Here is a 27,938-nt window from a genome sequence, read left to right as displayed (position 1 = left end):
TGCCCCCCCTCTTGGGAGCTTCGCTCTCCCTCCCCAAAGCAGTGGCCTCAAAGTTAATTGCAACATTTAAACCGCGCTGGATATGTGTACTGCATATGCACGTGTGTGCGTGTGCGCGATTTAAATCGACGACTTCCCGTGGCGTGATGGGAAGGAACACTCATCTTGCAATCCAGACATTCGCCGTTTCGATCCTCCGGCGCGGCAACCGAAACACTTGACACATTTATGACGTCCAATCTCGCCTCTGTCCACCCATCATTAACAACATTTATGCGCCACAGTCGATCCGGCACTCGGCAGGTCCCGTGGAGTGGGGTAAAGTTTGGGTACGAGAATACCCACCTCTTCCAAAATGTCTGGCCAACGTGGAAGAGTAGGCGAAATACCCTCTTGCAGCAGCTTTATATAGACCCACAGACACGCACAGACGTCCTCTTCCTCAGATCTAGTGGTGGTGGGGGGAATCATCTACGAGTTCTGTGGAAAAAAAGAGCTTCACAGCTCATCGGATTCCTCAACAATAAATATTCTTATTTTGATTAATACTCTTGAATTTCTTCCCATTTCCAGACCTGGTATACATGCAGCGAAGGCTGTGGCTATTGCTTACTTGTCTACTAGCAATCCAGAAAAAAAGCATTAGTGAGATTTTAATCCGTGGGGGGGGGGGGGGGGGAATCTATAGGCTAAGACCTCAATTATATATTGTCCATGGTAAAGTTATTGTTCTCAACTTGGCGCTGTAGCGCGAGACTTCGTGAAATATTGACGGATTATTCATGCATGAGCGTAATGCAGCCAATGGGAAGGCGATCCCTTTACGGCGCACGTGCTCAGGTGTGCAATATTTATGATGGAGGAATCCGATGAGCTATAAAGCTCCTTTTTCGCAGACGTCCAGTCGGGGGGGGGGGGGTCTGACTGCACGAGGAGCCGTTTGTGTCGATAAAGTGCGACGCGCATTTCACGGGAGACCTCGCATATTTGTGAACGATAGTGGCGATTAGTGGCTGCATTCTTTCCATTGCCCCGCTATGGTGCACGCGTTGAGCCGAGCATGAAATCAGATAGGACTTGCAAAACGCAGCCCGCTAAACTGTACCGTGTCGTGATTCGGCGATTGTTACCGACTTTGCCTAATTTCAGCCGGTAAAGTCTGGAACGCTGTCATGGGAATATGGCACGCCACATCCATCTCGCTTTATTTTATTCTTTCCTACTATGAAAACATTTTTTAGTTTTGCTGGCTGGATGGCTGGCTGGTGCACAAGTGCACGGTGGGTACGTCATCGCGCACACCTGAGCGCGATGACGTCACAGTGTGCATATACCAAGGGCAGTGCTGGTTACATGTTAAACATGAACCTGTACATAGGATTGTACGAATATAGGGTTCACATAATTTAAGATGGTTGTGGATACGCGCACCTTGGAGGCTTGTATCGAAGTCGTAATGCCCTCCACCCTACACCAAGCAGGTAATGCAGCGTTCTGAAAAACGTCGAGTCAGAAATTAATCTCTGGCTACTCAACAAGTCACGAGTGTTGGACGTTCTTTGTCCAAGCCGACTTAAGCTAGTCACATTGATTTACATTCACGATTTGCAGAAATAAATTACACTGTGTAACATTTTTTTTGTTCCTGGGTAGTAAGTGTTATTTCCTAATTGCTTACGTCTCAAAAGTACACAAATGGCTATTATTCCCCACAAACTTTCCTTTTGTGACCAAGACAGTTATATTTAGAAATGTATCTATTTTCCAGAACATTCCAGATAGATTCCGTGCTGATTAAACTTGGAGTAGCTTCTAGAACATTCTAGAACTTTCCAGTAATATAAATAGTAGTATAAATACAGGGGCCTTCAGCCCACCAGTTCAGTTTAGTTCCAGCTGACTAAGTGGATACATATCTGCATTTTTCTGAGATGGCATCAAGAGGCTGCAAGCATCCGGAAAACACATTTTGCTATGTCTGCGGCCAATTTATCAAGACAAGAGCAAAAAAGTACTCTGTGGAAGTATCTGCTAAGATGTGTGAGGCCGACAAGGCATATTTCGGCATGCGTGTCGGGGATCAAGACAAACCCTGGGCACCCCATTTCACCTGCGAGAAATGCAAAAAAAACTCTGGAAGATAAGATGGACAATTGGTGCTCGGAATTTAAGTCATAAAATTTGTTTAAAATTTTTAAATTGTAAAAGCTTTTGATATTAAAATGTTTACAATTTTAAATGTAATTGAAAAAATATATCATACAGTGAGGGAAAAAAGTATTTGATCCCCTGCTGATTTTGTACGTTTGCTCACTGACAAAGAAATGATCAGTCTATAATTTTAATGGTAGGTTTATTTGAACAGTGAGAGACAGAATAACAAAAAAAATCAGAAAAACGCATGTCAAAAATATTATAAATTGATTTGCATTTTAATGAGGGAAATAAGTATTTGACCCCCTCTCAATCAGAAAGATTTCTGTCTCCCAGGTGTCTTTTATACAGGTAACGAGCTGAGATTAGGAGCACACTCTTAAAGGGAGTGCTCCTAATCTCACCTTGTTACCTGTATAAAAGACACCTGTCCACAGAAGCAATCAATCAGATTCCAAACTCTCCACCATGGCCAAGACCAAAGAGCTCTCCAAGGATGTCAGGGACAAGATTGTAGACCTACACACGGCTGGAATGGGCTACAAGACCATTGCCAAGCAGCTTGGTGAGAAGGTGACAATAGTTGGTGCGATTATTCGCAAATGGAAGAAACTCAAAATAACTGTCAATATCCCTCGGCCTGGGGCTCCATGCAAGATCTCACCTCGTGGAGTTGCAATGATCATGAGAACGGTGAGGAATCAGCCCAGAACTACACGGGAGGATCTTGTCAATGATCTCAAGGCAGCTGGGACCATAGTCACCAAGAAAACAATTGGTAACACACTACGCCGTGAAGGACTGAAATCGTGCAGCACCCGCAAGGTCCCCCTGCTCAAGAAAACACATATACATGCCCGTCTGAAGTTTGCCAATGAACATCTGAATGATTCAGAGGACAACTGGGTGAAAGTGTTGTGGTCAGATGAGACCAAAATGGAGCTCTTTGGCATCAAATCAACTCGCCGTGTTTGGAGGAGGAATGCTGCCTATGACCCCAAGAACACCATCCCCACCGTCAAACATGGAGGTGGAAACATTATGCTTTTGGGGTGTTTTTCTGCTAAGGGGATAGGACAACTTCACCGCATCAAAGGGACGATGGACGGGGCCATGTACCGTCAAATATTGGGTGAGAACCTCCTTCCCTCAGCCAGGGCATTGAAAATGGGTCGTGGATGGGTATTCCAGCATGACATTGACCCAAAACACACGGCCAAGGCAACAAAGGAGTGCCTCAAGAAGAAGCACATTAAGGTTCTGGAGTGGCCTAGCCAGTCTCCAGACCTTAATCCCATATAATCTGTGGAGGGAGCTGAAGGTTCGAGTTGCCAAACATCAGCCTCGAAACCTTAATGACTTGGAGATCTGCAAAGAGGAGTGGGACAAAATCCCTCCTGAGACGTGTGCAAACCTGGTGGCCAACTACAAGAAACGTCTGACCTCTGTGATTGCCAACAAGAGTTTTGCCACCATGTACTAAGTCATGTTTTGCAGAGGGATCAAATACTTATTTCCCTCATTAAAATGCAAATCAATTTATAACATTTTTGACATGCGTTTTTCTGAATTTTTTTGTTATTCTGTCTCTCACTGTTCAAATAAACCTACCATTAAAATTATATACTGACCATTTCTTTGTCAGTGGGCAAACGTACAAAATCAGCAGGGGATCAAATACTTTTTTCCCTCACTGTATATGAAAAATGTTGCGAGAATCTCTTACACATTAGTCATGGGTGAAATAAATATATTTTTGTAGGATGGTACAGGAGAAAAGAGAGCCATTAAGTTCACTATCCCAATAATTTGGCAGTAACCCACTGACCACTCAAGCAACTACTTCTGCATGGTGGCACTTGCAAATGTTAGACTGCAAGAATGCAACTGCTATCACGTATCCGGAACTTCCTTTATCCATCGCCCTAGTGCCACACTGCCATAAGCTCCCTGTACCCACTCCTCCGGGGAGAGAGCAGCCGTCTTTAGAAGAGCGCAGCAAGTCAGAGAGCGAGTAAGACGTTATCGATCCAGATGACAATTTCAGAGGTGGAGCTGAGGAGAGAAACCCATACTACCCCAACCAAAAAGACCTCAATGACTTGATCAGAGATCTTGGTCTCACCAAGCCCAATGCCGAGTTTTTGACATCTAGGCTCAAACGGTGGAACTTATTGGAAAAAAAGTGTGAAAGTCGCAGATCAGAGTAAGCATCACCACCAACCTTTTTGCAGCTTGTTCTGCTTCTGCCACAAAGTGACCACTGTTCGAGGGAATCGGAATCGCCTGCAACCAGAATGAGTGGCGCCTCTTCATTGACAGCTCATCCAGGAGCCTCGAAGCTGCGCTGCTTCATAATGCTAAGTACCCATCTCTTCCCCTGGCTCACTCGGTGCACCTCAGAGAGGATTACAACAGCATCAAGACCTTGCTGGACGCCTTGAAGTATTAGTATGGCTGGGAGGTCATCGGAGACTTCAAAAATGGTGGCATTCCTGATGGGTCTCCAAGGCAGTTTTACCAAGTTTCCTTGCTATCTTTGCCTTTGGGACAGCAGGGGCACCAAGGCGCACTACCACAGGCGGGACTGGCCACAACGGACCGAGTTCTCTGTGGGGAGGAACGTCAAGTGGGAGCCACTGGTGGACCCCCAGAAAGTGCTGATGCCACCACGGCACATCAAATTGGGTCTTATGAAACAATTTGTCAGTCGGCAACCTTCAAGTACCTTCAAGACTTCTTCCCCAAGCTGTCTGAGGCAAAGGTCAAAGCCGGTGTCTTCGTCGGACCACAGATAAAGAAGATCCTGGAGTGCAATGAATTCCCCAAGAAGCTCACTAGTAAGGAGAAAGCGGCTTGGAACAGCTTTGTCGCAGTGGTTCGTGGCTCCCTGGGCAATCACGAGGTCGAAAACTGTGGAGCTGGTTGAGACTGGTGAACTACGGCACAATGAGCTGTAGGATGTCCCTCAAAATCCAAATCCTTGATGCTCATCTTGATAAATTCAAAGAGAACATGGGAACGTACTCGGAGGAGCAAGGCGAGTTTCCACCAGGATATACTAGACTTTGAACGCCGCTACCAAGGACAGTATAACGAGAACATGATGGGAGACTACATTTGGGGGCTGATTCGTGAAAGTGATTTAGTGTCATCGTAAATCTCGAAAAACTACTCACTTCTAAATCTTTTGTATACATTTTTGCATTACTTTAGTATAAATGTTAATTTTGGTTCATGTCTTTTTCTGACTATGTGAACGAAAATACACAAATTTGCCCATTTTCTCATTGAAAATAGGTACATTTCAAAATATCACTGTCCTGGTCACAAAAGCAAAGTTTGTGGGGAATAATAGACATTTTCTATACTTTTTTGGCATAAGCAATTACGAAATAACACTTACTACCCAGGAACAAAAATGGTGTTACAGTGTTATTACTTTTCGATTTAAAGCTTTCGTGACTGCAATGATTCATCTTCTTTGGTTCTTTCGGTAAAGTCACGTAGAATGAGAATAAAATAATAAATTGATAAAATAAAATAACACAATAATATTCTCACGACGTTTCATCACCTGATGAAGGCCGCTTGTGTTGTGGCCGAAACGTCGTGAGAATATTATTGTGTTATTTTATTTTATCAATTTATTATTTTATTCTCATTCTACGTGACTTTACCGAAAGAACCAAAGAAGATGAAAAAGTGTTATTACTGTTTATGCCAAAAGCACCGCTTTAGTAGGGGGGGGGGGCGGTACAAAGCAGCACTCATGGAGGTGTTGAGAGGTCTCCAAATTCTTACATTTTGCACTCTGAAAGACATTTATACAAGTATAGGTATCCACTGCTAGCTAGTTGTGTTTTTATGATGTAAGATTGCGTTGAAATAATCGGTTAAACCACGATAGGTATGCACAAATGGCAACCGAATCGAGCGCTTACAAAACTAAACAGCGCCGCCTATTGCGCACAAACCGGCATTGCCAATAAACGTTTTTATTTCGGGCATTTTCACATGTTTTTCAACGATTTATTAGCGTAATTAGTCGACCACACTTTCAGCCTTTTTTGAAAAAATATGTTTCCTATAAATAACCAAAATCTGCAATAATAAAAACAAGCGACAGCAGCAAGAACTGGAGTAGGATGTTTGGCGGGAGAGCAAAGACCGTCAAAACGCCTTAAGTCAACGCGTCTAAAGCTACACAGCCTCTTTGAATTGTAGAAATCAATCGTATACAACCCATCATTCGTTCAGCTTCACTAAATACATCACTTAAAATACAACTGTAAAAACGTTCAGGCCCACAGTCAAAAATCTCAGCACAATATAGTTTGAAATACAGTATACAACATACATATATAGCCTTCATTCGGTATTGATTTCAATATTTTAAAGGGGGAAATGTTCCATAAGAATGCATCAAACGTTCAAAACATCATAAAGTGCCTTTAAATCACACAGTACTTTTGGTCAACAAAACGAGTCTAAAGTACCCCCCACCATAATTGCTGCAAATGTTATGCCAGAATATAACTCCCAAATAGGTGTGTAGATACATCCATTTTTTGTTACATAACTGAAAAAATAACTATTTAACATTCAAAGCGCCAGCTATCACTAGCCAACTAATAAACATAAACACTTAGTTACTGAACCTAAAAAGTGCATTTTTGTAGTTTTATTACCATTAATTTTCAATAGCACTGTCTTACAGCCCAGAAATAGTTGACATGCAAGTAAAAATGCAAGCTAGCGATATTACTAAGCAGCCATTTCACTGAAAGGTACTACTCAATATTTAAAGGCCAGCAGAGGTTAGCAAAGGCATTATAGAAATGTCAATAATTCATGTCATAGCACCAACTGTTGCCAGTCAGCAACTACAACAGTTCCAATCACAATATTTTGGTAGTTTATGACTGGCATGTTTGATCCCCATTTTCACAATCAAAATAAAGATTTTTTTTTACAGTCACCATGCTTTAGATCACTCTTAGCAGGATGTACTGTATTATATTTTAGTGGCAAACCAAAACCATTTATGCAGTGGCTAAACGTAACAGTTTAGCATTGTCAGAGCAACCAGAAAAATAATGGTTCAAAGTACAGTATTTGAATACAAAATGTGCACATGATTACAAGCAGAAATGGAGCCCCACGTCATTGCTGAAATATTTAGAAACCAAACAGTGGCGAAATGTTTAGTAGAAGTACATTTTGCCCTCAGTATATCAAGGAATACAATTTCGATGAAAGTTTTTAAAATGTGCTCCCAAGGTTTGTGCACAAAGATGTGCATAACAATAAACACTTCATTCTTCGGATTTAAAAGTATTTTTGTATACAACACATAATTTGGCTCATTTTAAGCTACATAGTTTACTATGTTTCATTATTAAAATGGTAACAAATACAATGGGATATTTAGATTTTACTGTGGTATTTTTTTCTTTTACTTAATAACCACTTAAAAAACTAGGCTATATTTGCAACATAAAAGTACATCTTCTATAGAAGCTTCATGAAACTCTTAAACTTGATCATTATATCAACTAAACCATTGTTTTCAATACAATCCATATACGTTCACATAAATCAGTTCAGTCTTACAAAAACATTAACTCAGTTCCAATCCATTAGAAACTGCTTCAAAGTGCTTAAGATGTCTTTCCAAACAAAGCAGCTATCCAAAATTTGCATTTTAATAAATGTCATGAGGGTGAAAGCAATAACTTCTTCATTCCCTGCGTAAACAGGTTCACCATGCTCTTTGAGCAATCCCAAGACCCTTTCCTTGGTGCACACTTTGTCATATTAGTGCAATTTCCCATTCTTGCTTACTCAATCGTACGAATATGTTCTCCACGGATAATGTGTGAAGAAAACTCGTATCGATCTCGACTGCGGTGGCCGCACACGTTACACTCGAAAGGGTCGCGGAAGCCATGGCAGCCCATGTGTAGAGTGTACATCACGTGGTCAAGAAAAATCACCTGACAGTGCAGACAATTGTATGCCCTCATGTATTCCCCATCGGGCCCCATTACTCGATAGGCCAACCCGCCTTCCGAGGCAGGTGGCCTTGGCTGTCCTCCCCCTTCTTGTAGCTGGGGCACATCTTCCCTCGCTGGTGTACTTGCTGCATCTTGCGTGGCACTGGAGTTTCCGGTTCTTGGCTGACCTGCGCTGCAATTAGCTCGGCCGTGGAACAGACGTCGGCCTCTCTCCTCGTGGCTGCTCTCAGTGTCTGTGGAATCGGGGCAACTATTGCTGGGCGAAGACGCCACTGCTGCTGCTGCTCTACCGTGAAACCCCAGAGATGCTCTGTCCCTTGGCAATCGTTGCTCCGATGTGCCCTTCTGTCTGCCGGACGACTGGAACCCATGCCCTGGGAGGGGTGATCCTTGGCTCCTAGGGCTTGGCTGACCCACTGTATGAGAATAGACCGCACCAATTACTGGTGCATAGTCTTCTATTGAGTTGGGAGGGTTTGGGATGGCGAGGCTTGGAGATGGAGGCTGAATGCGATTGCTTTCACTGCTGTGTAAGACCAAAGGCTGCAGTGAAGGTGACTGCGACAACAGTGGCCTGACTCCGAGATATGTAGACATTGCCTGTTCCACAAAATGAGGTGCTTCATTTTGATCTGAGCTTACCATTTGCTCACAGCGAATATCAGATAAATCCATATTCAGACGTTTCTGGTCTGCAAATAAACATCAAGAAAAATCTTTAAATAGGAATATGCTTTTAACTCAAATCATTACTACATAAGTAAAACAATCACTATGTATAATATGAACTTAAAGTATTGCATGTTATTTAAATAAAAACAAAATCATGCTTACTAAAGAGCTTCTGTGGGGTGGAGCTTTTGCGTTTTGCCAAGAAGCTGCCTGGCAGCTGGTTCGGTAGGGGTATTCTGTCTGAACCAGCCTCCAGTAACCCGTCAGCAACCGGCTGATCCATATGGACCCTAATGTCTGCGTCTGCTGAACCAGATCACAAAACTGACCGTTAACAAAAGTGTCATAGGTCAGTTTTGTAAAATCATTTCGTCACTAACAATGACTTTATACAACTCAAATGGCATAGGCATTGTGCAATTATTGTCGCTTTAATATTAAACATTTACAAATCCAAGTAAAATTATGCAGATCGTGTACCTTCTTGATTTCTGGTAGAAAGCTGCTGCTGGTATGCAGGGCAACGCTCCAGGTGTTCTTCTAGTGAGCTGCGCTGCTTATAGCAGCGTGAACAGTGGCTGCACTTGTATGGCTTTCCAACTGTAGAGAGAAAAAGGGGCAGTATGGTGTCTTCTAGTACTTCCAGTCACTTTACGTAGGAACGAATATAGGTGTCAAGAGTCTATGAAAACTAGTAGTAATATATAATTTTCGATTTAAAGCTTTATAATTTGTTACTTTGTTGATATTTTTGGAGAAAACACATCCAACCCTCTTTTAATGTCCCTGTAAAATCCATAGTATCGTTTCATTACAAATAACCTTGAGGTATCATCTATATATAAAAGGGACATTTGTGAATGTCTCTGTTCGAAATGTTTAGCATACTTCCCAACATGCAACAAACTTGAAATTTGGCATGTGGGTAGCTTCCAGACTGAACACAATGCGGGGGGGGGGGGGGGGTGCGCATTAATGGATACATTTTGCACGGCAAGTGAGCGGTGACGTCACATCTATGTCACCAGCATGCGGCAGCGTCACGCAGTGTGCCTGCTGACGTCACGCACCCCCCCCCCCACCCTCCGAAGGCCGTGTATTAATCCAAGACAAAAATCCAAGTCTCGGGCGAAGCCGGGTAATAAAGCTAGTTAAAGTGTAAACGTGAAATTACCATAACGTATAAAACTGCACTACAGAAATGTTTTCCCGAATTTCCGATTAGCACGGTTAGCTATGGACGGTGAGAAAGTTAAATATACATACATGAAGATGATGGCTTTTTATCGTGAACTATATGTCTAAAAATAAGAAATAAATTACTATGAAAAAAAGGTTTAAAATGACGGGTGGATAAAGACTCACTGAAACCAAATTCTCAACAAATCATTTTTCATTACATGGTTAAATAGTTTCCAAACGAATTTCAGATCACTTTATTAGCTTCAACGGATGGGAAATGCCTGAAAAGTACATGCGAATATATACTTAAAGAAAGGATATGTTGCCATACCTGAGTGCGTACGAAGGTGGCCCATCAGAGCATCTCTTCGACGGCAGGCATAGCTACACAAGTGGCACTTGAACGGCTTCTCGTCAGTATGAAGCTTGATGTGGCGCAGCAGGTTCCCTTTTTGTGTAAATGAGGCACCACATTGGCTGCACTGGAAAGGACGCTCACCTGCATGAAGATCACGATTCATCCCCACATTATAAATCAAGATTTTTTTTTCCCAATCAGAGCAAACTTTACATCTATTGAACTTATGAAACATGTTGTGGGTTATGAAGAGTTAACATTGTCACTACGAACATTAAATATTTGCTTCAATGTTTTAATTCCTTTCAGATCTAGGGAGCTAAGTAGGGTCGAGCCTGGGTAGTGCTTGACTGAGTGACCACCATTCGAGGCCATGTTGTCAGCTGCAGGCAGAGCAGCTAAATTCATTGTTGTCTTGTACCATAATCCAATATTTATGTTCCCTGCTTTCACCAACCAGTACTATAGTAGTAAAGTATTGTCAAATGGACGTATTGGCGGTACACCAGTGCAGCGTGACACACCGGTCCTCATAAAATAGTCTGACAATGCCGCTGCTGCCCTTTAGTGAGTTGCTGACTGCATCAGAAGTTGCCTTCGATTCAGAAGCGGTTTTCCCATTAAAACGTGTGACATGAGTCAATCTTTAGATACCACTGTAAGCCAAGAAATTATTCCAGAAATGAATCCAGGAACCGTCCGACCAAGCCTCGAGCACGAGTCAAATATGCCTTTTGAACACGGAGACAATCGTCATCAGGCTGGGTGCTATGTGCCAACAGACTGTGAAGCTTCATGTTCAGCTGCTCATAACATTTGTCTTCGACTGCTTTGACATTACGACAACTGATTTTGACGCACCCCGCAAGATTTTCTGACCGGGGTTGCGAATCGCGGGAAAATAAATAATCATAGCGATTTTTTTTTTCATACTGCGCACTGATATACCGCCAATACGTTCAAATATGACCTGCATGGCATGGGGAGGCCGCTCGTCCAGCAATGGCTTACAAAAGGGTTATGCATGTTCATGGTTTTTGTATGAATACAAACAATGATAACATTTTCATGAAAGCTACATTTTCCATTGCTCTATTTTGAAAAATTGTACTATACATACAGTCAACACAAAAGTTGTTAGTTGCTTATGATTAAGTCGTGTAACATTCATATTTAGCCATTCTCACCAGTGTGGCTGCGCTTGTGCACCATAAGAACATTGGGGCCAATGCACACCATGCCGCACACATCGCATGCCAGCTTGCTGCTGCCATTGCCACTTGAAAATCGTCTCGTTTCCCCTGGTGACCCAAAGTGCCCTCTCTCCTCGCTGCCTTCATCTACTGTGCCACAGCCCAACATGGACCCGTAGCCATCTGGCTTTCCATCCTCATGGCAGCCCGCATCCTCCATCCCATTGGTCAGTTCATCCTGCGCGTGCACACCCTCCAATTCTTCTTCCTCCTCTTCTTCCCCACCACTGCTGATAACTTCTGTTTTCACCGAGCTTCCTGGACAAGGATGATAGCAATGCCTATTTTTTTTTTTAAAGGTACACTTGCTTGGGTAGACAAAGGGACTTTTTTCAAAATAATAGTATCCTCTTTGAGAAATGCTATGTTCAATATACACAAGTGCAGCACCTTGAGGGTTCACTATACAATTATTACTCAACATGTTTTATAGAAACTAAAGTTGATCCTTTTTTTTAAAGCTTTCGTGACTGCAGTAATTCATATTCTTAGTTTTTTCGGTAAAGTCACGTTGAAGAGAAACAACAAAATAACAAAATATATATAAAACAATAAGAACATGATGATGACCATTTGAGTTATGGTCGAAACGTCGTGAGAATTTTTTATTGTTTTATATATATATTTTGTTATTTTGTTGTTTCTCTTCAACGTGACTTTACCGAAAAAACTAAGAATATAAAGTTGATCCTGTTTACAAAATACAATACCATTGGATAAGTGCTATATCTCAGTACCTGTGCAAGCAAAAACCCACAAAATACTGCAGTATCACAGAAACACCACCAGTGCCTTATGTCCATGATCATGCTTCACATGACAATTAAGGGCAGGTCAAGAGTGAAATATATGCTTGTGTCCTAAACTTTTGGCCTTTTATTTATTTAAAACTGGATCATTTCACTGAAAATGTTATGGCCACTAACAATAACTACAGGATGAAATGTGAACTCACAGCAATATTTTAGTGTTTGCTAGGGCCTTGAGATAAATGCAGTGCATCAAAATGATTGTACTCAAACTGCACAGCCCTAGTGAAGAGAAATTTCACCAAAAGGAAACACACACCGAATTGGCCCTTTTATGGACCTTTAAAATATATTTTTTTCTAAACAAAATAGGAGCTGATGACATTTTTAGCAATAGAATGGTTCAAACAGAACATTATATCTTCACATTTAGACAAAAAATCCATTTGTAAATGTATACTTGCCCTTCTACTACAAACCTTGTGAAAATACATTTTATGGAGACTTCTTTAAAATGTTTACCCGTTTCCGTAGACAACCGTCTCATTTCCTACACAACAGCTAAGCACAACATAGGACCTAATTATGCCTTTGTTGACAGGTTACAAAGGAACGTTTTAAAATATTCTTAAAATAATTAGAAAGTTGATCTAAATTTCATTTCTCTTTTCTAACTTTGTATCATTACAAAAGAACACATATCAGAAACTGCATTGGTTATGTTACTAATAGTTATCGATACTATTATTTAACATTGATATTTATTCCATGTCGCAGTAAATGATGAATGGGCAAAAATAGTACAACCAACCATCTGGAGTTAAAAAAAACAGCAGTGCCAGCAAAAAGATGAGCGAGTTTGAGCTGCAGGGAAAGTGGAAACGGCATGCGGGAATGCATCTTAAAGTGGACGAGAAGGCTAAAGAAAACAACATTATGCCTAAAAACTACTATGGTAAGCTGCTTTAAATGTATTCCCTTAACATAACACCCACATAACGCCATGTGTTAAATGTACTGTATAGCTAAAAAGCACCAACATTATACCATTCCTGGCAGAATTTTTTATTTTAGAATATTCGAATTCTCTAAATTGCTTATGAGAACATGAATGCGTTTTAAATTATATAAAATGCTCTTAGGATATGTTCTGTATATCGAAATCACTTAAATATATTTGACATGTTAGCATACAGAGAACCTTTAAATATAACCTACACGTCTAAGCAACTTTTTGCAAGCCTCTGAAAGTTGATGGTGTCGCCAAAATTAGTGACCAAGTCATCTTCTCCAATTGCATCCTGAATCATGATGGCTGTATGCCTACTGGCCCATCACTATAAGATTATATCTGCCCACAAATCACCCTGCTGCTGGGACATATACACTCAAATGTAGAATACATGTTATACACGACATCTCCAAACCACAAAAGGGCATGGGGAACATGTTTTTGTTATATCATACATAGCAACATAGCAACCACACACCTCGGGGTATTGTCTTAACACATTACAATTTGGGTAATAATTATTACGCAGTAATTGTAGATATTATTTTGATGAGGAGTTTCCAGTACACGTGAAAAAAACAACAATGTGAAAATTACAGTGTTTACATTAATAACAAAATAAATAAGCAGACAATACGTCTCCCATATATATCTATCCCTCCATGTAAAGTATCAAGTATTTTTACACATCCCATCAGCCGCAGGGCCTTCTGGGAGTGCTTAATTTTATCAGCATTATTTCAATACAAGCAACTCTGGGCTAGTTTTTGCTGATGATACAATGCCAAAACTGGTCCAGTTTGCTTGTATTGAAACAATACTGATGAAATTATACACTCCAAGCTTTGTAAAAAATAATGTTACATTTATGTGGAAGGCAGGAGACATTGTCTGCTTATTTATATTGTGCTTATATTAACAATCAGGAAAATTGTATGTATTTTATGTTTTTCAGAAACATATTCATTATGATAGCAATATTTATTGTATCATTAAGTCTCGAAAAAACTCACCGAGTGAAGATTAAGAAGCCTATTCTTAAGGCAAACAATCCAATGCCTTGTCATGGTCGATTCAACTATTATACCTCGGTGACTGGTAACTTCAGTACCGCCTCTTGGTCTGAAGTCAGAGATTATCTTATGGAATTAGTATTCACTGACACAGGAATATAAAATGTTCACATTGCCTTGGAACAGCAAAGGAAAGTAGCACCAGAATGGGAAAATGTTTTTTTTTTCTAGGATACTCTGAGTATTTTGGAAAATACTTTGCATAACAGTGTGACATAAAATAGGCAACATGATCAACCAAAAATCTTTGATCATGATCATAAAGTAAGGAATGTTGGAATATTCTCATAATGCATTCAGTAATCATTCCAAGAGTAGTAAGTACACTGGCCACCACCATTACTCAGCCCTCTTACCGTGAACGGCATGTCCTGGAGATGACCTGGGGCTGATGGGACCGCTGGCATGAGTCCCCATGCCAGATTCCAGACAACTTTTATCTGGAGACGATGCCCCGCTCCCTGTAAATACCCAACAAGTTCTCAGAAGTCAAAAATTGCACGTGTAAATCAGAACCTAAACAAAAAAAGTCGGCGTATTAAATAGACTGCAATTTGATTGTATAAGTTATCTGAGATGCTCAAATAAGGAAATCATGCGGAGGGTTGTATATAACACACAAAAAAATATCCCATGTGAGCCTAAATGAACAGAAATACCACTTGTGCAATATATCTATATTTAGAAGCATTTACTTAAGCTGCATATTTGTACTCAGTGTGCTTGTCACTATTAGCATAAAACACTTTCGAACCTGAGCAATATAATTTTTGCATATGAGCATACACGAAATGCTATAATAGTAATGTGCATGTTTTATTGTTACCTTCACTATTTCTCAAAATATTTCCTATTATTTCAATATACCTCTTCCACTTGATTGCACTGTATAAACTAATTCATTCTAACTTTTCTAACAATAAAAAATATACCCAAGCTAGGTCTATGTCACAAAATAACTGTGCCTTGAAGCCGAGTCTGGACTATGGTATCTAAGTTGTAAGGTATTCTTGGAAGTCGCATTTCCTAGTTGTGGGTTGTACTTCGTGTGATTAGCGCAGGAGTACCGTTATGAATGGATGTCGGAATGCCAAACATCATTCTATGATTCTTCTCTTTGATGCGTTTTTTTTAGTTGGACATTATGTATTTGTTACTGTCGTTTTACGTGGCATTTAGACACCAAAAGTCCCCATGAATCCATAAAAATGGAAGGTTATGTGTGAATCCTACCTGGCAATGAGTAACTTTAGATTTGAAGCTTTCGTGACTGCAAGGATCCATACTCTTTGGTTCTATTCGGTAAAGTCACTCCAATAGTTAAGAAAATGTGGCTTTACCGAAATGTGACTTTACCGAATAGAATCAAAGAGTAATGAGTAACTTTCCACAGCATCAATTATGGTTTTATTTTGGCATGCCAACTATGGAACCATGTATTAGTCCTGGTTACAATATTTAAAGCATTACATTATGGCTTTCTATGCATTAATGTGATATAATACTGTCCTACCAACTGTATACATAATTTAGACTGAGACATTGACAAGACTCCGGAGTGAACGTTACCATTTACTACATAAATGATTGGTGTGTAAATAGTTTTTAGCCAAATTTGACTTCCATATAAATATATATATATGCAAGTGTAGATGTAATAACAAACATGTGTATTGCATGTACAAAAGCCAAATAAAAATAATATAATTTGTGGCCATTTTATCATTTAGATCACCAACTCCAATAGTTAAGAAAATGTGGCAATCATATAAGGCAGCAGTGAAATAGACAACAGTGTACCGTTTTCATCCACATCAGGATTTATCAGTAAAGCAGTCAATGTTCACTTCTGCCAACACCAAACATTGCTGATTGTACTATACTGATTTCAAATGAGAACAAAGCTTATCTCCAGATGTATCTGTTACAAGTTATAAAAATTACCCCATGAGCCTTTAGATTGGACGATGCAATCAGCAGCATCCCAGATATCAAGCCATGGTGAATTAAAGAATAGCATCCCAGCTATATTTGGCAATCATACCCTTTTAACATGCATAAATTTGATTCCTGAAACTGAGTGACCCCATCAAGGGATCTGCCAAGCGTTATCTGTACTGTCACACATCCAAAGGGCCTGGCTTTAAGCACCTTTAATTCCAAATGGTTGATTTCTAAAGTGATTTTATAATTGTAAATCTGACCACTCTTAATTGCTGATGGCAATAAAAGTGCAACTTTAGACTAGTACCTGAAAGTTGTGCATGTCCATTGGTCCCTTCAACTTCCATTGTTAAGGCACAAAGTTGAAGGCCTTTAAAAACACGCATAAAATAAAAAATATGAACCTCCATTAAAAATATAATTGATGTATTTAACATTAACATAGCTGCTGTGCAGTATAAGCTAAAACACATTTGGCAAACTCATCTGCATTAAGCAATCCCTGGTTGTAGTAATTAGAATTTATATGTAGTGTTTTGGAGTACATTTTATTATTGCTATCTAGTGTTTTACAGTACATTCAGTTTATTATTTAGCAACATTTAATATATGAACAAGCAAATAGAAATAGCACCTACAAGTTGTAACACTAATGGAAAAGTTACTCGTTTTTTTAATAGAAATTAACACTTCTTAAAGCATTCGGTCACTGATGAAAAAACAATTATAATATACTTAAGACAGAATTATCATTAAATGTGGAAAATGTGGAGTGATGGTTTCTTATGGTCTTTTAATTACATTCCAATTAGATGTGCTGTGTGGTAAAACATACTTTAAATGCGTGCATTTCAATTAAAATGTAAGTCCATGCATGAAAAAAGGTCTAATTTCAACTCGCAAATATTACCGAAGACAGTTCTCTTAAGTGTAGGATAGTCCGTCGCAGCCAACCCTCGGGTCGAGGGAGGCTAGAAACAAACGAATCTGAACAAAACATATAAATGTTGTTTTCATTATGAAGATTTGCAATAATTCGAGGCAAATCTCAACTCTTTTGAAAGACATTATGGTATTTAAACTCAGGTAATCCTACATGCAAAGCACGAATCGACAGGGAAAACTTGATGTAATGTACCCTAAAAATCTAATTTTCATAACCACTCTCAAAATATAGTAATAGGTTTTTACCCCTTTATCTGGCACCAAAACTGACACCTTTATACAAGGGATCATGTTTGCAATAACCACAACACAAGCAGTCAAAATGCAAACAAAAGGAGACAACTCTGATAATGCATATCATTATCAGAGTTGTCTCTTTTGTTTGCATAATGCATATCATTATCAGAGTTGTCTCTTTTTGTTTGCATTTTGACTGCTTGTGTTGTGGTTATTGCAAACATGATCCCTTGTATAAAGGTGTCAGTTTTGGTGCCAGATAAAAGGGTAAAAACCTATTACTATATCTTGCTACTGGCAAAGGAGGTCTCATAATGTAAACACTCTCAAAATGTTTTTCCTTTAGTGACATTTTTAGAGTTGTAGCATGTGGATATGCAATAAATGAAAATATGGATTTCAATTGATTTTCTAGCCACAACGTGTTGTCATGTAAAATGAAGTAACATTTACAGAAAATTACTAATATGCTAAACTGTTATCCAATTATTTTCATTATCTTTAAATATTACTCTTCTAAAATATTTTCCTTTACTAACAGGAAGTATGCCATCCCACGAGCATCTATTCCCCCCACATATCTTGCCGTTCTTTATGTTACTTCTCTCTCCCACTCTCTGCTTCTCTTTTCCACTAACTCAGAGTTAACATTCATCATATTTTATTAAGAATTTTTTTAAAACACTGGTAGGTTTTCTGAAACCTGCAGGTCATGGCCTGTCAATTGAAACCTAACTTTACCATCTGTCCTTCATAACTAACAGATGGTAGGCTATTGCACTATACAGTTGCTGTTAAATCAAATAAAGCAACATAGAATTTATACAAATTATGGGCTCGAGTACAGAAAATGTTCGTAAAATCCGGCAGGCTGCGATTTTAGTAGGATATGAAATTCCATAACAGAATGTGTGAAAAAAAATAAGAAAAAGTATACGTAAGATCACAATGTTTGGGGAGTGACAGTGGTTGCAAAGGATTACATTACTCTCACTGCACCAAGCCCATCAGCTGGCTTCAGATCATCATAACGTGCACTACAGCCAGTCTGTGGTTGACCTAAGAATATATTTTTTCATGTGAATTAGCGATTCACATTATTAAGTTACATCCATATTGATGAAGTTATTTATGTAATATTCCGAGATATTTTAATTTGTTTTCCTTTCACAATCAACTTACGAGTGGTCCTGATCACACCTAAATTCTATTCTTATTTTATGATGATGTATTGTATTCTATCCATTATGGAATTGGAGTTACGACGTCTTAGTTTACACAATGTCTAAATTGCATGTCGTCCTGCAATGTCTCAGAAGATGCGGCAGGGAATGCGATTTACTCTCACAAAGGCTATTCACAGTGACAAGGTAATTTCCAAAAGTTGAATTGGAGAAACAAAGGTATAACACAAATGAAAATACAACAGTGCATGTATATCGCAGGCGATTATTGAAACTGGACCAGGATCACAATTATGAAATAAAGAGGTGAGTGAGTATAGGCTGGAGTGCTTTTGGAAAATTTATTTAATTAAAAAAAGAATAACGTAGGAAGAGGAAGGTTTTTAAAAAGTGCATACTGTCGCATGGATCAGATACATTGACTAATGAATTGAAATAAAAACTGAAAACTAATCCAAAGCATGTAAAGTGCATTCTGGGAATTAAACTAAGTGACAAAAAGAGGAACACATGGATTAGAGAACAAATGCAAATCAGAGATAAATTGACTATTAAGAAAAGTAGATTTAAGGCACACTGCTAGAAGGATGATGGTTGATAGAAAAGACTGGTGATGGAATTGGTGCCAAGAGTAAAGATGCCAAGACAGACATCCCCGAGATTACCACTATGGAAAAAGCGATTAGATCAGTTCATGTGCAGGAGCAATGCAGATTATGGCATCACAATACCATGAGGATGATGACATGATGCTTCATCCAGCAGTAGAAAGGTAATCCTGATGATTAAGACAAATTAGTATAAATTACATTATGTACAGTGAGGGAAAAAATAATTTGATCCCCTGCTGATTTTGTACATTTACCCACTGACAAAGAAATGATCCTGTCTATAATTTTAATAGGTTTATTTGAACAGTGAGAGAGAGAATAACAGAAAAATCCAGAAAAACGCATGTCAAAAATGTTATAAATTGATTTGCATTTTAATGAGGGAAATAAGTATTTGACCCCCTCTCAATCAGAAAGATTTCTGGCTCCTAGGTGTCTTTTACACAGGTAATGAGCTGAGATTAGGAGCACACTCTTAAAGGGAGTGCTCCTAATCTCAGCTTGTTACCTGTATAAATGACACCTGTCCACAGAAGCAATCAATCAATCAGATTCCAAACTCTCCACGAAGGCCAAGACCAAAGAGCTCTCCAAGGATGTCAGGGACAAGATTGTAGACCTACACAAGGCTGGAATGGGCTACAAGACCATTGCTAAGCAGCTTGGTGAGAAGGTGACAACAGTTTTGCGATCATTCGCAAATCTAAGAAACACAAAATAACTGTCAATCTCCCTCGGCCTGGGGCTCCATACAAGATCTCACCTCGTGGAGTTGCAATGATCATGAGAACCGTGAGGAATCAGCCCAGACCTACACGGGAGGATCTTGTCAATGATCTCAAGGCAGCTGGGACCATAGTCACCAAGAAAACAATTGGTAACACACTACGCCGTGAAGGACTGAAATCGTGCAGCGCCCACAAGGCCCCCCTGCTCAAGAAAGCACATATAAATGCCCGTCTGCAGTTTGCCAATGAACATCTGAATGATTCAGAGGACAACTGGGTGAAAGTGTTGTGGTCAGATGAGACCAACATGGAGCTCTTTGGCATCAACTCAACTCGCCGTGTTTGGAGGAGGAGGAATGCTGCCTATGACCCCAAGAACACCATCCCCACCGTCAAACATGGAGGTGGAAACATTATGCTTTTGGGGTGTTTTTCTGCTAAGGGGATAGGACAACTTCACCGCATCAAAGGGACGATGGACGGGGCCATGTACCGTCAAATATTGGGTGAGAACCTCCTTCCCTCAGGCAGGGCATTGAAAATGGGTCGTGGATAGGTATTCCAGCATGACATTGACCCAAAACACACGGCCAAGGCAACAAAGGAGTGGCTCAAGAAGAAGCACATTATGGTCCTGGAGTGGCCTAGCCAGTCTCCAGACCTTGATCCCATAGAAAATATGTGAAGGGAGCTGAAGGTTCGAGTTGCCAAACGTCAGCCTCGAAACCTTAATGACTTGGAGAAGATCTGCAAAGAGGAGTGGGACAAATTCCCTCCTGAGATGTGTGCAAACCTGGTGGCCAACTACAAGAAACGTCTGACCTCTGTGATTGCCAACAAGGGTTTTGCCACCAAGTACTAAGTCATGTTTTGCAGAGGGGTCAAATACTTATTTCCCTCATTAAAATACAAATCAATTTAACATTTTTGACATGCGTTTTTCTGGATTTTGTTGTTATTCTGTCTCTCACTGTCCAAATAAACCTACCATTAAAATTATACTGATCATTTCTTTGTCAGTGGGCAAACATACAAAATCAGCAGGGGATCAAATACTTTTTTCCCTCACTGTAACACAATTTTTTATCCAGGGTACTAAGTGTTATTTTTGAATTGCTTATGCCTAAAAAGTATAGAAAATGGCGATTATTCCTCACAAACTTTGCTTTTGTGACCAGGACTTTACGTGAACGAAAGACACAAATGCACACGTTTTCCCATTGAAAATAGGTAAATTTCAAAATATCACTGTCCTGGTCACAAAAGCAAAGTTTGTGGGGAACAATAGCCATTTTCTGTACTTTTGAGACATAAGCAATTAGGAAATAACACTTACTAACTAGGAACAATTTTTTTGTTACACAGTGTTAATCAAAGTAACTGAGTGCATGAGCAAAGTTCAAGGATTGGGTAAGAAAAAAGCACAACTGGCTTCAGGTCAGGAATGTAAGGGAAAAGAGATGGGAATGCCTGAAATGAATTCCAGGTCTTGCAAGCCAGTTTTTTTTACAGACAGCAGAAAAAAAACTAAATGTTTTACACCATGCACTGTGATTAAAACCTAGAAACTGTCTAGCTTGGCTCTTGAGTAAGCTTTGCTTTTCAGGGGACACACTGAAAATTGATGACGACGACCTGAATGTACAAAACAGAAATCAACGGGGAAATAATAGCAACCAATTCCAAAAGAATGACAGCAAAGAGCGGTGGTAGCTTGACAGTGGCTAACAGGGCATTTTATCCCTTGCTACTCGTACTTGACGAATCAAGATTTTAAGTTGCATTTTAAAAAATTATTGCGAATCCCTCTCATCTCATTGCTTTCTATGACCAAGCAGTTTTACAGACCTTGGAACAACACAAGTATTTATAATAAAAGGTATGTTTTCTTTATGGAAAAAGGTAAACATTTCATGCAAGATAAATAGTGTTTGCCTTTAGTAGACTAGACAGTGGAATGAAACAGAATAGGCAGCAACCTATTGAAATGGACACATAAATATCTCGTCTGCAATGCTGCCGATAACATTGAACTTATCTCACGAGTCACTTGATCAGAAGTATCATGTGTACCCATGGTCAATTCTACCTTCATGCTGCATTCATAGACTGTTTCTGTGCATATGTCTGAGGCAATAAAACAATCACCCGACACAAATTGTTAGTCAGAATTTCAAATTCCCTAAAAGTAGTAAATTGTGCCTTACATAATTTTTTTTATAAGGTCCAGTGACTGTAACATTGCATATAATTCAAACTCATATTTACTTGGTGGAATGAAATCCGATTTTTTTTTAAACAAGATAACCAAGACTTTACTAATTTTGTGTTTGCAATTTTCTGCACGACTTTTGCATGCATAATGTATCAGACTTGTTATTTTTTTAATTTCAGCCACAACTTTTAAAACTCTACAATATATGTCTACGAACAAACCACACTGAGTCACCCCATCTTATCAGATTTCAAAAGCAGGATTCAGCCTTGTTAGTTCTTGGGTGAGAGAGTGCCCGAGTTGCTGTGGCTTTGAACTGCGAAATTGATAGGTGATGGTAGGCTGCAAATGGATTCTGGAACTCATCTGTACAGAGCTTTTGAATGTTATCCCCTTCTATACAAGGGTTTTCTCAAGAAACTCTGGTTTACTCTCACATGCCAAACACTGTAAATTGGCCATACATCCCAATGCAGAATCCTCCCGAAAAAGATCACTAAGACTCAGTGGGGCTTTACAGGGTAATCATAAACATTGTAATATACTTTACCCAGTTATTTAAACTAGTTTTAAATGATCCTGGCCCGTTATCAAAATACATTCATTGTGGCATTATGAGAAGCCTTATCTTGCAGTACTACCCTCTCCCCTTACTTTCAAATATCAAGGGCATACTTACGTGGTTGCACGCCATATAACTACACGAGTAGTTTGAGGTGATTTTAGTGAAAAATATTTTTTTAAATCGTTTAATAAACATTAAATGCCCTCAATTATTACCATTAAAAAGCGGTCTTAGATACCGTACTGTAGTATTTCAGACACAAAAGAATCAGGTTGCGATGACAGTGAAAGAGGAGATACTATCTTAAAACGGGAAATATTCAACATCAGTGGCATTCTGTGCAACAGACAAGCAAGCCCCTGTTATTACGACACACACTATCACACAAAAGGCATTTAACGCTGCACACGGACTGCAACGGCCGGGACGATAATACGGAAAAAGAGACGATAGATAAAAACGGTGAGCCTTAGATTAAATGAGAACAGATAAAGGGAGAGCAAGTGGGCTTCCGACGGGAGTACAGTAACCAACCAACACTGTTACCACGGTCAATCCCTCCAGGCTCAGCCATTGGAAAGCGAAGAAGATTCGCGTGGCGAGGGAGCGGCAGCTATGATTAAAGAGCCGACTACACAATCGCAAGAAACACCGGGCTCTCCATCCGACCACCGATAGAATAGACACATGATACAACGTGCAATAATTGCTGTGCATTATCTACGAATATATATCGCTGTATACGGTACACCGATAGCGAGGTAGGCGTTTAAATGGATGGTAATGCAAGCATGCATTCGGATAAGTGCATTAGCCAATGCAATGTTGGAATGCGTATGAAAACATTCTAAAGGTGAAGGATTACGACAGAAGTTAAACACCGTTATGCACTACATAAGGCCTGTGCTAAACTACACATGAAGTATTCTGATTATGCTGTACAGTAGTTTGTGTTGCTGCTCCGCCAGATTAAAATAATTCAAGGTTCCCGTGGTATTTATAGTAGTTCCAGCACTGTACGCAGTGTGCCTAGCAACAAAGTACTGTGCAGTATGCTTTAAAGCACTGTACACGGCGCGTAATACAGCACAGCCCATCGTTTATAAACATATGCATAATCCTTCCACACCGTCTTATTTGCGTTCCTTTTAAAACACCACCGCGTACACGTCACAAGCACAGCCGTATCGCATTGCCTCGAAACAAACCCTCCAGCCCGAGGCCTCTTGGCCTCGGTACTGTTACTGCGAAAGAGTATTCCCAACAACACTGTACGCACTTGTATGTACACAAACACACACACACGTGCACCGTTCACGTGACCCAGCATGAAGTACTAATAACTACTCGATGCTGTACTCTGCACGTGTGCTGCATTGGTGGTAACGTGGGGGGTGGTGGTGGTGCGAGGACAAGTTTCTGAACGGTTCGACTCCCCGGCCGTGTTCGTCCTTTCTCTCATTGCGCTTATCGGTGTGCAGTTATTGTGTCGCTATACTTCATCAATTAATTAACGCAACCCCACCCCCCAATACTTAACGACGAGCCGGCAACGCCTGCTGTGTACACAAGTGGACGCTTCAAGAACACTCGTCAATTCCGGCATTTGATTAAAGTCCGTTACTCATAAGCCGGTTTTCACACAGAAACGAGGCAATACGACACCTCCACACACCACCCCGAACCTCCTCTTTAACTTACACGAGTTTAAACGACACAAAACAATTACAAACAAGTCCACTTTTGGTGTTCCATTCACTTAAATCCGACCTCCTCTGCAGAGACACTGCACATGTACAGTGTTCGGCGAATGCCGGCGGAGTTCCCCTCCCTCTCTCCGGCTCACCTTCCTCCTCGGCGTCTTACGTTAATCGGCGAACGCAATCAACAGCGCCGTGCACGTTCCAAGTCATCGGCAAGTCAATATATAAACAACAACACCAACAACACAAGAGAGAAACGCCGACGGACGCTCAGCACTAAAACACAACACGCGCACACACACACACAAAAAAACCTCGTCGCAAATAAACGACGATGCCCCATCTCGCTCCGCGTTACATAACCGCGCCGAGGGGGCTCGACGCGACGACACACGCATCGCAAAGAGCGCCGCCACCTCGCCTCATCACCAGCCCCGCGTTGCCTTTCTTCATCCTCCCACCACCACCACCACCAACCACCGACCAACCAACAACCGCGTACGCGACAAACCCGGCCTCATAAACAACCACGACAACAAACGCACTCATTGCACGCTATCAACAACGGCGACGATGCCGATGGATGGTGGTGGTACTGGTGGTGGTGGTGGGTGAGGATGATAACGGTGACCCGTTGGGCCGTGAGGGGAACGAACGCGCGAAATCGCCGCCGCCGCCGCCCCCCGGGCCCCAGCCGAGCCCCAGCCGAGCTCACCCCCGAGGCGGCCGCCGCCGCCGCCGTCGTCGCGCGCGCCGAGGCGCCGAGCTCAGCGCGAGCCACGCGCGCGCTGCGGGGGGGTGGGGGGGGGCAAAGGGGGAGGGGCAAGTGGAGTGCGAGGTGGGGGGGAATCGTTGAAGCTCAGCACAAGGGGATTGCGTGGCGGGTGGACGGCACGAGGGGCGGGGTGAGGGTGGAAGTGGGCGGGGCGGGGGGAGGGGCTCTAGGCGGGGTGGAGATTCCTGCGACGCTCAACTGCTGATGAGGCGCCGTTTGTCGAAACGGCTTTCAGGGTTTGCGAATGCTGAAATTAAGAACGCCGCTGACATTATTCACTCCCCGAAAGGCCGTGGTTGCCGATGAGGGTTGTGTTGGTAAAGAATGCTGTGGTTTGTTTGTTCGGTTTGTTTTTGTTTCGCGTTGAGTAAGGCGACAACATCGGTCTGCTTATTGTGTTGTCGAGGTGCATAAGGATCAGGGGGGAGGGGGGTACGGGGGCTTGGCTAGATGGGGCGGGGCCAGACAGAGTGGGGGGTTTGGAGGGGAGGGGCCAGTGGGGAGCTTGGGGCGGTGGCGTGTCTGGGCGGGGGTGGTGGGTGGGGGGCAGCACGAGGCGGGGCGAGCGTGAAACAAGGGCGGGGCGAGGGCGTCAAAAAGCTTATGGGGGCGGGGCGAGAAGTTGTATTGGGCAGAGTGGGATTAGGGCGCGGCAGAGTGGAGATGGGGCGGGGCAGAGTGGGGATGGGGCGGGGCAGAGTGGGGATGAGGCGGGGCAGAGTGGGGATGGGTCGGGGCTGAATGGGGATGGGGGCGGGACGTCGACACGGAGGGGGCGGGGTCAGACACTGGGCGGGGCGTGGCTCCGAGCTCGCTTTCCGCTACTCGGCAATGACTGATTTGTCGTTTTATAATTACACTCACATCGATCACAACTCAACGCGATGTGGTACAGTACTTATTCCGTACACGATTAGAAGTGTATCGCGATAATCGATTATTTATGGTTATATTATGAATATATCAATGAGATGGATGGCCTGAATTGTATAGACAATTTCCGACGATGAAGATGATACAAAATGCATTTAGGAAATAATTCATTTCTCACGGAATATTTTCGTGGCACCGCCGCTCCCCCCCCCCTTCCAACTCTGAGATAAGGAAACGTTTTCCGGAGCTCAGCTCTAGACAGCTCTGCATGTCGCCCACTATATAACTCATCATTGCAACCTTATAACTCAGAATCAGAATCTTTATCCTGGAGGAATCCGATAAGCTATGAAGCTCTTTTTCGCAGATCCAGTAGGGGCAGATCGGCAAGTTACAACGAACAATACAAAACAACGATAGGTTTGCAAAATAAAGAAAAGGTAAGCAAGTTACTGAAGTAAATAAGGAAATTATAAATAATGAACAAATTGCATGCATTACTCCCAATTTTTTTAACACCAAATGCAAGCTTGGGCAAAACAACAAAAGCAGTCCCAGACCACACCTATACAAGATATCCGGTGAGACTGTCACTGGGCTATCGTCAGTCTAAAGATCTTCAACAAGTCCCCAATTACCATTGGACGGACCATTTGGTGTATTGGTAACTCCCTGCCATAGCCTCAGAAGTTACTCCTTATTTATAACCATACAACTTGGGTGCTCCACGTTTCTGAAATACCATTACCGCTTATCTACAGCTTGGTTCCCTCCCTTCACTCCCCCGATGTATGTCCCTGTTGCACCAAAACACCGAATTTACTTTCGTTTGCGACCGTTAAATACTGCGCCTCATTGGTTTGTTGTGCAATTTTTTTTTATGGGTGCTGCATTCGCTATTTGGAATACAGTATTGGTGGTTTTGTTTGTGTTGATGCTGGACTCAGCACCATGGATCTCCCTTCTAAAATATCCGAGAAAAAAATGGCAAAACGGAATCATCAAATCAAATAAACCGTTAAACGAACAAAATAGAGAAGAAACGAGGTAGAAACTAATGGAATGGAGATCCTCGAGATTTTAAAATCATTACATACCTAACGGCCCACTGAACTATTTAAGGGGGGGGGGGGGGGGGTGGAAGGTGCGTGGGAGCTAATGACTGGTCCAGAGGGTGGGCAGGCTGTGGTGAAGTATAGAGGTTAGGGATATTATCACGGGACAACCCGCCGACCCTGTGGGAATCTTCGAGGAATGGTAATAAACAGACATTGGAACGGAAGGGCAATTAAAAGTTGTTCACATGAACGGGACCTTTAAATACGTACGTTTTGGGAGGCAAAGTATGGAAATTGAGCCAATGGGAACGCAAGGAAGAAAATAACGATGATTGACACTGGCTTATAAGTTTAAAAAAAAATAGATGATAGTCTAACGTTTCGGTCAATGACTATTTTCAAGAGGATGGGCTGAATTACAGACTGGCGATTAAAGTTTACAATGTGGCTTCGATAAAACTTGCAGATTTCAAAGTTGAGAGATAAATAACTTTCAATTACTATACTGATTTAACAACCAAAGCCAACAAAACTTAAACGCGCATACAAAGGAGAAATATGCGTATGCATGGGTTCTGTAAAGCTTTTCAATGCGTTTCGTCGTAGATATTTAGTGATGTTACGTTT

General features: G+C 41.3%; 1 protein-coding gene across 11 annotated transcripts; it reads right to left on the bottom strand.

The window, feature by feature from the left end:
* Positions 1-6,136: 6,136 nt before the first annotated feature.
* Positions 6,137-25,418, bottom strand: LOC103091773 (ikaros family zinc finger protein). Of its 11 annotated transcripts, none has more exons than XM_032945729.2 (9): positions 19,515-20,183; positions 17,328-17,404; positions 16,725-16,787; positions 14,830-14,934; positions 11,574-11,897; positions 10,360-10,527; positions 9,327-9,446; positions 9,009-9,152; positions 6,137-8,866 (listed from the first exon to the last, which is right to left on the bottom strand). In XM_032945729.2, the coding sequence occupies exons 3-9, from the start codon at positions 16,762-16,764 to the stop codon at positions 7,998-8,000; spliced, it is 1,770 nt and encodes a 589-aa protein (XP_032801620.2). In that variant the 5' UTR covers positions 16,765-16,787; positions 17,328-17,404; positions 19,515-20,183; the 3' UTR covers positions 6,137-7,997. The 11 variants fall into 11 exon arrangements, with proteins under 11 accessions (XP_032801620.2, XP_032801630.2, XP_032801618.2 ...); XM_032945739.2 differs by lacking the exon at positions 17,328-17,404 and adding an exon at positions 14,414-14,522 and having other exon boundaries at positions 9,009-9,149; positions 19,515-20,178; XM_032945727.2 differs by lacking the exons at positions 17,328-17,404; positions 19,515-20,183 and adding an exon at positions 25,321-25,418.
* Between the last annotated feature and the right edge of the window lie 2,520 nt (positions 25,419-27,938).

Source organism: Petromyzon marinus, chromosome 4 (assembly GCF_048934315.1).
Source record: "Petromyzon marinus isolate PM22_M1 ecotype Great Lakes invasive population chromosome 4, UKy_Petmar_22M1.pri1.0, whole genome shotgun sequence".
Taxonomy (NCBI): Eukaryota; Metazoa; Chordata; class Hyperoartia; order Petromyzontiformes; family Petromyzontidae; genus Petromyzon; species Petromyzon marinus.
This window is presented reverse-complemented; position numbering and strand designations above follow the sequence as displayed.

Coding starts and splice junctions, on each gene's coding strand:
- LOC103091773 (XM_032945724.2), bottom strand. CDS start 16,890: ATGTGTTTTAGCTTATACTGCACAGCAGCTATGTTAATGTTAAATACA. Junction 11,898..14,829: donor TCCAGGACATGCCGTTCACG/GTAAGAGGGCTG, acceptor ATCCTTGTCCAG/GAAGCTCGGTGAAAACAGAA. Junction 8,867..9,008: donor CACCCCACAGAAGCTCTTTA/GTAAGCATGATT, acceptor GTTTATTTGCAG/ACCAGAAACGTCTGAATATG.